The sequence below is a fragment of the Tauraco erythrolophus genome, chromosome Z (genome assembly GCF_009769465.1).
Source record: "Tauraco erythrolophus isolate bTauEry1 chromosome Z, bTauEry1.pri, whole genome shotgun sequence".
Classification (NCBI taxonomy): Eukaryota; Metazoa; Chordata; class Aves; order Musophagiformes; family Musophagidae; genus Tauraco; species Tauraco erythrolophus.
Genome location: NC_141496.1, coordinates 16941355 through 16953788, shown reverse-complemented (window position 1 = coordinate 16953788; position 12434 = coordinate 16941355). Strand labels below are relative to the sequence as shown.

The window sequence follows — 12434 nt, the reverse complement described above, 5'->3', positions numbered from 1 at the left end:
TAAATTACAACAGAATATGGAATTCGATGGTTCATACGTCTTTATAGGCAAGTTGCTACAACCGTTCCCAGGTATAATCCAAATCTGTATCATCACTGTTTTCCCACCCTACAGGAATGCTTCTGTACATCGTCACACAAGAGTTTGGTCACTCAGGTCGCTGTTTCCATAACTGATGGTCATAAATGTGAAATATACACATACCTGTGTGCACATACACATAAGTCAGAGTAGGTAAAGTCAGTCTTGACCTTTTCACTGTTAATGTTGCTACAAATCCAGTACAGTTGTAATTCTTGGTCTAGCCTTTTTCCAGTATTGTGGCAATCTCTTCTTATTGCCAAATTAAATGGTCATCTCTTTTTATATTTAATAACTTCTATACTGAGTATTTGTATTTGTGGGACTTCTCACAACTGAACTGAAAGACTGGAGAAACAGTATCAACTATACTTACTTGTATTAATATTACATGGTTTATAAGATTATAGGAGTTCTTTCTTTGAGCAACTTTCCAAGTTGAGGGTTTATTTGTCTACTTTACCAGTTTAGGTAAGTGTGTTTGCAGCCACAAGCCTGTTACGGAAACTGCTTATCACGGGGCTGGGATTACTTGTAGTATTATGTCTGCGTGTGAAATGCCTACTTCTAATTCAAAAGCAGCAATATTAGTGATACTTCAAATCCCAGTCATCCCTTTTCTGCAATTCTTTAAACCGTATCTGTCTGCTTTTGCCTTCTCATACATCTGATGATAGGAGAAGAGTGAGATAGAAAACCATCAAAACAAAAATTATTTTTGCATTTTCTTTTTTATTGACAATATTCTTTTTGACATGTGAACTCCTTATTTGTACCCTTGTTGCCAGGTACCTGATTTGTTCATGCATTCTTGATACTTTCAGACACTTGTATGTGCAGTTGTTTGGGGTTAACACTGCTATTGAACTTACAGCTGAGGGAGCATTGTTCTGCTAAAGGCGGGCTGGATCAAAATCATTTTTATCTTTTTTTGAATTCTGTACTTTTTTGTTTGTTTGTTTGTTAATTTCTATTATGAAATATGTAGGCTTTAAAGTTTCCAATCCTTGTTTCTGCTCTATTCTGTTTGTAGGCAATCCGAAGTTTCCAGGTATCCTTACACATCTTTCCAATGAACCCTGAAGTATGGAAAGAGGACCTTTCCTGGGCAAGAAAACTACATGAACAACAGAAGGCAACGAAGACTGAGGCAGTGCAAGCACTGGCAAAAGAAAAAGATCTTGCACAAGAATCAATCCCAGACTATGACTTTGAAAGTGATGAAATTGTGGAAGTCTGTGCTGCCATTGCAGAGAAGGAGAAAGCTCTTTCAGCAGCTAAAACGGTAGTGATTGTGTCTGCTTCAGGTGCGGTAGAGACTGTTGCAGAGAAGGAGAATTGTCCCACAACTCCTGATGAAACCCTTTTCATCAGAGCCCGATAGGGCAGCCTTATGGTTTGCCAGTACTGTTTTCAGAACTAGTGTTATTTATTGTATTGGGCTTGCTCTGTTTTTGTTTTTTAAGCAGTGGGAGAGCCTACAAAAGTTAAATAATTGAACTTATTTTTATTTTCTAAATTGAAAAAGCAATGACTTGAGTTGTTGTTCCATCCATATTTCTGGAGAAGAATGTCAAGAGTTCATTGTAAAAATATTACAAACAAATGTAATGTTAAAGTGCTTAGCTACGTTCTAACAACTGCTTTCATCTTTCTGTACTTAATGATTTTTCAAGTTAATGCCTACATTTTTCCTGTGATTAATAAGCTTTTATTTAAACTGTAAAGGAAAAAGGATTTTTAAAAAAATCAATTTAAATCCTCATTCGTTAGCATTATTTACTTTCCTTTTCTCTGTTGTCAGAATTCTTTGCTTTCATTAAGATTACTTTTTCTATGAGGAAGTTTCTATGAAGCAGAGATGGATTATTATTTCGCTTGTGTGTGTGCGATAGACCTGGCATCTGATTTGTAGTCGAATCAGTAGAAACCTTTATGTTGCTTTCATAGGCGAATGTGTTGAACACTTTCTGATTAGATGAAAGGAAATGCTATTCCAAACAAGCCCCTGCGTGCTTAGTTATTACCAAATGTTTCACCAGAAGAGAAAACGTTCAGCTGATACTGAAGCTGGCCTGCTCTTGGTCTTGAGTGCTGTGCTGCAGACATCACCAAAAGTAAAATGGTGAGAGTTGGAAATAGGTATGTCTAAGTAGTGTGTTACATTTAGCCTTTTCTTTTCTAGTGGCACTAGGATAGTGTTTATCTGTTTTTCGTGATTTTTATGACCTGCCGTTTAAAGCATGTTCTTAGTGAACCAGTTCTTCAAGACAGCGTTGCCTGCGTCTCTCTTTTTATCCTTTTTGTGTTTTGAATGCTGCAGTGGGTGTTCACATGGCGTTAACGTGGAGGCATAACGTAGCAGATTTGTGTAATATTTGTCGTTTTTTAGAGGAAGGTGGCCGTTGGTTCCTCACGGAGGCGGTTCAGGGGAACAAAGTCAGGCTGTTTCTTTGTGCTCTGTGCTGAGGCCACTTTCTTTTCATTGTCTTGGAGACATGGTAGAGATGGTGATCTTCTAACTGGACTGGAAAAAATGGTCAACTGAGGAATTCCCGGAGAATTCAGGATTGGGAGATGTCATTTCTACTTGATCTTGATAACATTTTGAATGATAAAAACATTTTGAATAATGGTTTTATGTAAGTGAAAAGTGAAACCTTTTGAAATCAGTCATCTTCGCGTTTTTCATATCTGATTTCTATTTGCAAAATAACACATTTTAAAAGGAAACAAAGTTGCTTGAGAAGCATACTGACTTTAGCTATAGAAAGTGTATTGTAGAAAAATTATTTACCTCAGATCATCCTTTCAGTTGAATATCTTTATTTCAGAGGACACTTACAGCCTTTGCAGAAATTAGTTATCTTTTTCAAAAACTGAATTGCCATCTCGTACTTACTAAGTTTTCATTAATTTTCGCAAGAGTCTTCCTGGATATATTTTTGTGTATGTGTGAATTTTTAGATCTGCCCTTGCACGAGCAAACACAAAAAATTTACACTTTATAACATCTCCTGAGTTCTCAAAATAATTACAATTACAGCAACTGAAGTATATTAGGAAATGTAAAACATCACTCTGATACATTTTTATTTGTCCATTCAGTTCAGAAATAGATCTTAAATGCTTACTGAATAGATATTTGATTAAGGTATGGCTTGATAGAAAGTTTAAATTGTCCTAGTTGAAGAATTTCTAAATCTTATTTTTCCTTAATGATACAATCTAGTCAGCCATAGGAAGAGTTAGCATGAGAAGCATTTGGACAGATTTCTTGAAAGAAGAGACATTCTCTGGCTAGAAAAGGAAATGTGTGAGAAGCTGTAAGGTATGTTTTCCTTTTGTAATTTGTCCTTGCCCACGGCAGGGGGGTTGGAACTAGATATCTTTCAGGTCCCTTCCAACCCAAACCATTCTGTGATTTTGAAGGCGCTTGGCTACAATCCAACACATCTTTTCTATCTTTGTGCTTTATACTTGCGTCAGCATTATGTATTTACTCATACAGGAAGGACTGCCTCCCTCCTTTCAGAGGTCCCTGTTATCACAGAATCTGTTTCCACTGAAATGATTCACAAAATTCCTATTGATTTCAGCACTGCTGGGCCGAACTAATGGAGGGGTGTGCATCTACACCATCAGGCAGAATGGCCATGCTGGGTTTGAGGGGTGGTAGTTTCCATCCTCTGTGCTGAATGTGTTTTTCTTCTGAGTGGATTAGGTTATGAATTCTGGGTATTGTCAGGACCGTAGTGTCTGGTAGAGCACTGTAGATCAGACAAGTTCTTGTGGCACTGTTATTCTCAAACTAGGAAGAAGTCCAAAAATTGATGATTTCAACATTGTTTTTTGTACAGCATGCCATGTTTTGCATGTATGGGATTTTCTGGATCTATTTGAATAAAATACTGACTTCTCTGCTGCTTAGTGATGCCTTTTTATTCTTTTGGTTATAACAAGAATACGGGTTACCATTGACCGTTTTATAATGTTACTCATTTAACGAATTGACTTCTTCTGTGTCTGCTGAATGTGTTGATGTGTTACAGTGAAATAAAAGACATATCAGGAAAAATACTTAATAAAAGGTAGTGCTCAGTGCTTTTAAACTTCTCGCGGGGTATCCAAATGAGAAGGACCCAAAGGAAAAAGCCTTTGTTACTAAAGTGGGATATCTGTGAAGCATACTCCCACTTTGCCAGCAGGAATTTATTTTTATTGTTCTTCATCATCACTAGTGGCAATGGCTGCAGTAGCTTCCATGTGTGTGCCTTCCGTGTGAATCATGTGTTAAAATGCTGAGTGTTTCAACATCGTTAAAGAGGAAGTCTCAACAACAACAGTAGGTTAGGTAGATTAATTCTGCTTAATTTAAAATCTACAATTAAACATTTAAATATAATTTTTTCCCTTTGGATCCCTTTATATCCAGTGGAAAGAAATACACAGCCTCAGAGGGCCATTCATGTGCCTTTGGTTAGATAAGTATCTTAAGATGAGTTGAATCAGCCTGCCAAGGTGCCTAATTATTTCCATCGACTACAAAGGAAGCTGAAGGTGACTAACTGGTCGTTAACTTCAGATGCTGAAACAGGGCAGGTGAATTCCACCCTTATAGGAGGAGATAAGTATCTTTAAAAAACTAAACATAGATTATACTGAGAGACCATAAATCCTTTCTGACAATACTAGAGGGTAAAAGTATGGATTGGGTAACACAACAGTGACTCTAATTCAGTAATACTGTAAGAGATTGGATTTAAAAAGTACTTATGAAGGGAAAATAGCAATTGTAACTCTTCTAGTTCCTGAAAGTTTTCCTTGAATATCTGTTGGTGTTGGGGTTCAAGATGAGAGAGGTAGCGTGGAAACTTACCTGACCATACAAAGTAAGTGCTCCCCAGATCCTAAAACCAAGAGGAAGGAGGCAAAAACTAATGTTGAGGGCAGGAGCTCTCTTAATTTATTTTGAGGTCACATAATAGCTATAAAACTATAACAAGCATAGTTATGACTGGTGCACAGGAAAGCAGAAGCATGTGGGCTTCCTTTATTGGCAGGTTTATTAGGTCGGTATCATGTTAACATCGTGTTCTCAAATGGATTGGAGTCCTTGATCTGTGGTATCTCCAGAGAGGGCTACTTTAGAAGTGGGAGGAGCTTAGGAACATGGATGATTGCTGGATTCTGCCAAATGTGCTGGTCTGGTTTTGAGGGCTGATTTTCTAAGAGCTGGAACTCCAGGAGCATTAAGGGTTGTAGAGGGGAAAGATTAGATGTGGGGAGTGAGCTGACTATTTATGCTCAGAAAGCAGGTGATTTAGGCTTCAGATGGTCTCTAGATCTGGTAAAGCTAGCAGGTCTAGAACAGGGCCTAGGATTGGAAAAGTCTGGTGGTATTTAGTAGCTCTAATAGTAAATCTGCCTTGAGTTTGATAGATTTTCAGTTGTATCTAGGAGCAGAACTAAAAACTTTGTAAAAAGCTTGTTGGTTAGGATGATGGCTGGTGCCATTTGAAGTTAGTGGGTTAGACTAATTTTGTTCGTGCTTTGCATTGTGCCAATAGCACCGATTTGGCTTAGGTAGCAGTAGTGTTGCAGACAGCAGAGATGTGTAAGCTTCGTTTAAAACAGGATCCTACAGCCCACCCTTATAGTCCAAACCCTCTGTCAGTGTATCCTACACCCTAAACCTGGGCCTGGTTGTAATGCTAACATATAGTCTTGATCAGAGATTCAAATTAATCTACACATTTTCATAGAAACCACTGTCTCCCGCAGATGCTGCCTGTCATCCTGACTGTCGATTGTCTAAGTCGTGGCAATCTGGTGAAGTTCCCAGTGACAGGAAGAGGGGAAACATAGCCCCCATCTTTAAAAAGGGGAAAAAAGAAGACCCAGGGAACTACAGGCCAGTCAGTCTCACCTCTGTGCCCGGCAAGATCGTGGAGCAGATCCTCCTGGCAACTATGCTAAGGCACATAGAAAATAAGGAGGTGATTGGTGACAGCCAACATGGCTTCACTAAGGGCAAATCGTGCCTAATTTGGTGGCCTTCTATGATGAGGTTACAGCATCGATGGATAGGGGAAGAGCAACTGACATCATCTACCTGGACTTATCCAAAGCATTTGATACTGTCCCACACCACATCCTTGTCTCTAAACTGGAAAGACATGGTTTCGATGGGTGGACGACTTGGTGGATAAGGAATTGGCTGGATGGTCGCACTCAAAGAGTTGTGGTCAGTGGTTCAATGTCCAAGTGGAGGCCTGTGACGAGTGGTGTTCCTCAGCAGTCAGTACTGGGGCCAGTGCTATTTAACATCTTTGTTGGAGACATGGACAGTGGGATCGAGTGCACCCTCAGCAAGTTTACAGATGACACCAAGTTGTGTGGTGTTGTGGACACGCTGGAGGGAAGGGATGCCATCCAGAGGGACCTTGACAGGCTGGAGAGGTGGGCCTGTGAGAACCTCATGAAGTTCAACAAGGCCAAGTGCGAGGTCCTGCACATGGGTCGGGGAAGTCCCAAGCACAAGTCCAGGCTGGGTGGAGAATGGATTGAGAGCAGCCCTGAGGAAAAGGACTTGGGAGTGCTGGTGGATGAAAAGCTCAACATGAGCCGGCAATGTGCACTGGCAGCCCAGAAAGCAAATCGTATCCTGGTCTGTATCAAAAGAAGCGCGGCCAGCAGGTCGAGGGAAGTGATTCTGCCCCTCTACTCAGCTCTCGTGAGACCCCACCTGGAATACTGTGTTCAGCTCTGGAGTCCTCAACATAAGAAGGACATGGAGCTACTGGAGCGAGTCCAGAGGAGGGCCACAAAGATGATCGGAGTGCTGGAGCACCTCTGCTATGAAGACAGGCTGAGAGAGTTGGGGCTGTTCAGCCTGGAGAAGAGAAGGCTCCGGGGTGATCTTATAGCAGCTTTCCAATACTTAAAGGGGGCCTACAGGAAAGCTGGAGAGGGACCTTTTACAAGGGCATGTAGTGATAGGACAAGGGGAAATGGATTTAAACTGAAACAGGGTAGATTTAGGTTAGATATAAGGAAGAAATTTTTCACTCAGAGGGTGGTGAGGCACTGGAACAGTTTGCCCAGAGAAGTTGTGGATGCCCTATCCCTGGAAGTGTTCAAGGCCAGGCTGGATGAATCATAGAATCATAGAATGGTTAGGGCTGGAAAGGACCTTCGAAGGTCATCTAGTCCAAACCCCCTGCAAGGAACAGGGATATCTCCAACTAGATCAGGTTGCTCAGGGCCTCGTCCAACCTGGCCTTGAACGTCTCCAGGGATGGAGCATCCACCACTTCTCTGGGCAACCCGTTCCAGTGTTCTACAACTCTCATAGTAAAAAATTTTTTCCTAATATCCAATCTGAATCTACCTCCCTCTATTTTAAAACCATTACCCCTTGTCCTATCACAACAGGCCCTCCTGAACAGCCTCTCCCCATCTTTCTTGTAGGCCCCTTTGAGGTACTGGAAGACCGCTATAAGGTCACCCCGGAGCCTCCTCTTCTCCAGGCTGAACAGCCCCAACTCTTTCAGCCTGTCCTCATAGGAAAGGGGCTCCAGCCCTCTTATCATCTTCGTGGCCCTCCTCTGGACCCTCTCCAACTGGTCCATGTCCTTCTTATGTTGGGGGCTCCAGAACTGGACGCAGTACTCCAAGTGAGGTCTCACGAGGGCAGAGTAGAGGGGGAGAATCACCTCTCTCGACCTGCTGGCCACGCTCCTCTTGATGCAGCCCAGGATGCGGTTGGCCTTCTGGGCCGCAAGAGCACATTGCCGGCTCATATTGAGCTTCTCGTCCACCAGTACTCCCAAGTCCTTCTCCTCAGGGCTGCTCTCGATCCATTCACCGCCCAGTCTGTATTTGTGCCTGGGATTGCCACGACCCAGATGTAGGACCTTGCATTTGGCCTGGTTGAACTTCATGAGGTTGACACGGGCCCACCTCTCCAGCCTGTCGAGGTCCCTCTGGATGGCATCCCTCCCTTCCAGCGTTGTCGACGGCACCACACAGCTTGGTGTCATCGGCGAACTTGCTGAGGATGAGGCTTTGGGCAACCTGGTGTAGTGGAGGGTTTCCCTGCCTATGGCAGGGGATTTGGAACTAGATGATGTACCCTCAGTAAATTTGCGGACGACACCAAGCTGGGAGGCTGTGTCGATCTGCTCGAGGGTAGGGAGGCCCTTCAGAGGGATTTGAACAGACTGGATCGTTGGGCTGAGGCCAATGGCATGAGCTTTAATAAGGCCAAGTGCAGAGTCCTTCACTTGGGGTATAAAAACCCCAAGCATCGCTATAGGCTCGGGGAGGAGTGGCTGGAGAGCTGCCTGGCGGAGAAGGACCTGGGGGTGTTGGTTGACTACCGGCTTGATATGAGCCAGCAGTGTGCCCAGGTGGCCAAAAAGGCCAATGGGATACTGGCGTGTATCAAGAATAGTGTGACCAGCAGGAGCAGGGAAGTGATCCTGCCCCTGTACTCGGCACTGGTGAGGCCGCACCTGGAATATTGTGTCCAGTTTTGGGCCCCTCGCTTTAAGAGAGATATTGAGCTCCTGGAGCGAGTCCAAAGAAGGGCGACTAAACTGGTCAAGGGGCTGGAAAATAAAACTTATGAGGAGCGGCTGAGGGAGTTGGGGCTGTTTAGCCTGGAGAAGAGGAGGCTGAGGGGAGACCTGATTACAGCCTATAAATACTTGAGAAAAGATGGTGGGGAGGTAGGGGAAGGGCTCTTTACATTAGTGATGGGTGATAGAACAAGAGGAAATGGGCATAAGCTTAGTCAGGGGAGATTCAGGTTGGATGTTAGGAAGTATTTCTTCTCTGAAAGGGTTGTCAGCCACTGGAATAAGCTGCCCAGGGAGGTGGTTGAGTCCCCATCCCTGGATGTGTTTAAGAATAGGGTGGATGAGCTACTTGAGGATATGGTTTAATGGGGATTAGGGATGGTTGGACTCGATGATCTCTAAGGTCTTTTCCAACCTAGAAATCTATGAATCTATGAATCTATGATCTTTAAGGTCCCTTCCAACCCAAACCATTCTATGGTTCTATGATTTTAAGCTGTACCAAAGGACAGGGGCTTAAATTGAGCTAGGGCTGGGGTCTGGGACGTGGTAATGGAGTGGGAGGTCTGGCGATAGCTCTGGGTGGGAATGGTTCTGTGAAGCAGGGGTCTGGGACGTGTGGGCAGGACAGACCGTGTTAAGGGAGGGAGTGGGAGTGCCCGTCGCAGGACTAGCAGAACAGTCAGGTAGATACAACTTTTTGGGTGAGAAAGTTTTGAATGGCAAATTAGTGAATTTTCCGTGAGAACTGGGGAAAGTGGATACAGATGTGGAAGACAGGCTGGATCTCAGGGGGCCAGGAGTGGAAGGGAGGTATTATGTGTGAGAAGGAAAGCCCTTTGAATGTAAGGAAACTACTCATGATACCTAGCAGGAAAATAACCTGTTAACTTCCACATGGCAAATTAATCTTTACAAACTTGTAGCTTGTATTTTACGAGATGACTTGTGCTCAGGGAGGCTGAGGAAGGTAATTCAGTAAAGTGTTTGTGGTCAGCATGGAGGAGGGTGCCAAAGCTGAGCGGGACTGTTGGGCAGGAGAGGGAGACCTAATAGTCTGTCACTCTAAACAGGGACACGCTTATCCAGTCCTTTTAGCCAGGCTACATCTGAATGCTCATCTGTGTTCACAAGTAGGCAGTACTTGTGAACAAACAACTTGTACAAATGGTGCTCCCATTTTGTCTTTGTGCACTGCCATTGAGTTGTGGCAGGCAATTCCAGTATTGCTGAGGAGACTTTGTGATCAGTGGGCTGTTTGGGAATCCGTGAGCTCATTACTGAGGGAGTGAGTGTTGATGATGGTGTGTGCCATGAGACCAGTCCACTGCCGACACACCAGCAATGCTGTGGGCAGTACGAACACCTCAGGCTTATCATATGTGTTTGATAAGGGAAGCAAGAAGGTCAGCTACTTAAGATAGTCTATTCTTGCTTAAAGCTCTTCCAGACCACATGTGTTTCTCATCAGTGATGATGAGAAATAATAATAGTAAAATAATATTAATAAAATAAAAACCAATTAAAAATAGTAAGTCCGTGCTTATTTCAATACTTATTACACACTGTAGATGTTTAACACTGTCATTGCAGATAGTACCAATGACACGGGTGTGCTGCTGCTTCAGGCCAGCTGCAAAGGTGTGGTCCAGTATTGGCACAGGGGGTGTATCTGCAGGTGGCAATCCCACCTTCCCACTCAGCCAGGTACTATTTCCTGTCTTGGGAAGTACCATGAGTGTATTCTATTTGTTGGTCACTAGTAAGCAACAGACCATAGTTAAGTGGTTTAATTGCAAAGAATTCAGGCAAAACTTTATCTGTCACTGCAGTAGGAACTTGAGACATACTGTTCTCTGGCTTGACTGGTGGAAAAGTGGCTACTGCTGCAAATATTTGTGTAGAGATTTAACTTCACTTTCTATATGTATCAAGGCAAATATGCTTAACTGCTCCCCTGTTAAAGGCAAATAATGGAGCAGGCCTGAGGTTTAATCGAGTGTAGTTTTTTATTTTTGTTTGTTGGTTTGCATGAAGAATTTTCATGGCTCTACATCAGTGCTCTCAGGGACATTTTTGAAGATGGCTGCTTCTTGGTCCTGGTGGTCATTTCTGTGGTGCTTTGGAAACTTACAGAACAAAGTACATTTTGACAGTAGCTGAGTGTAAAGCATTCCAAGACAGGAGGCTTGTTAAGGTGAGGAGTTGGCACTGAACAACAGACTCATATAAACTTCTGAGATCAAGCAGAACATTTCCATTTAATTTTAATCTCCAAAATTACTTTGGTCAGTACAACTGCTTAAACATATCAACATAAGGCTCAAGATTACAATAAAGCATTTCACATGAAAACACTTCAAGCAGCATAACATGCTTAGTATTTGACAAAACATCCTCCAAATATCTGTACAGAATTATTTTGATAAACAGTGTTTCTGGAACAAGATCTAACCCTTACAACATAAAACACAAAACTCCGTTTTGTCAGTGGTTAACAGCTGGTTTTGGTGATGTGTTTGCCGTTAAAACTCTAGGAACAAACGATTTTCAAGGGCTGCAAGACCAAGATATGTTTCTATATAACCTATACTTTTAAATGAAGATTCTGCCTCCATGGTTTTGTACATTTATTTGATGGAGTATCAGATTACACAGTCATAAAATTCTATTTACTATTTAAAGTAAAATGATAAATGTTATGAAAAAATACCTTTATTACAACAGTGATGCTTTAACTAAAGTGAATATTAAGACTATTAACCAGGGGTTAAAATTTTAGGCCCTGATATTGAAAGCACTTCTATATGTCCTTAACGTTACATGTAAGGAGTCTCCCTGGCAGCAGAGGGACTACTCTGATGGGCGGTGTTAAGTGTGTGCCTAAGTGTGTGCAGAATGTGGGCCAAAGTAGTCAGAGAGGCGCGCATGTGTTATACAGAGAAACATTCTCAGCACATAAATAAAATCTGGCTTTTTAGTATGTACATACACTGAAAAGAATATTCTTAACTGAAAAGATGTGTTTTCTTTTTCTCTTTTAATAGCGCGTATATTCCCATTTCACTCAGAAAGTGCTTATGTATTCTCAGCTAGAGAATTACCTCATCAGCTGTGAATCTAGCATGGTCAACAATCTAAACCAAGAATGTCTTATCAGCAGGAAACACTGGAGGAAGAGAAGGCTGGTTTCTATATACCTTGTATTAATAAAAAACCTTCTCATAGAGAAGAATAGACTTTTAAATATTTTCAATCCTGATATATATACAATGGTAAAAATTCACATTTTCATGCTTCATGAGACACTTTAAAATCCTGCCCTAGGCAGCTCTCAGAGTAGCTGTGCCCAGTTCCTAGCAGCTGCCTCACATTCAGCTCTAGTACCAGAAGCTTAAACTCTGGGTAGCTGAGCGACCATGGGGAGAGAAAACACAGTTCCACCAGATTTGGAAAGGGAAAGAAAGAAAAAAGAAAGCGATGGGTCATTCTATTTCCAAAAGCCCAGTAGCTCTCCTGTGTCCCGGAACAAGACAAGGCAGTTCATGTTTCCAGTCCCATTAGACCTGCCTTGTACCATTTCTGATGGCAGGGCCCAAGCGCAGCATCTGTTCCGCACAGTCCTCAGTAGTCTTAAAAGAAATGTACCCATCACATGGCAAGAGAAAAATAGCCCTTTGGAGCACAGCTGAACCCCTCTCCCCGTGAACAGGCAGAACACCTATCTATTGCACCAGTTTTTCCAATGTACCAGGAAGTATCCCCAGG

The 12434-nt window shown here is 42.5% G+C and overlaps 1 protein-coding gene across 2 annotated transcripts in view; it reads left to right on the top strand.

Annotated features, from left to right (window-relative positions):
- Positions 1 to 4009, top strand: part of TTC33 (tetratricopeptide repeat domain 33) — a 57045-nt gene extending 53036 nt beyond the window's left edge. For both annotated transcript variants that reach the window (XM_086628925.1, XM_086628924.1), the window contains one exon: positions 1115 to 4009. In XM_086628925.1, the coding sequence (XP_086485051.1) occupies positions 1115 to 1465 (351 nt within the window). In that variant the 3' untranslated portion in view covers positions 1466 to 4009. The remainder of the gene's footprint in view (positions 1 to 1114) is intronic.
- The last annotated feature ends 8425 nt before the right edge of the window (positions 4010 to 12434 follow it).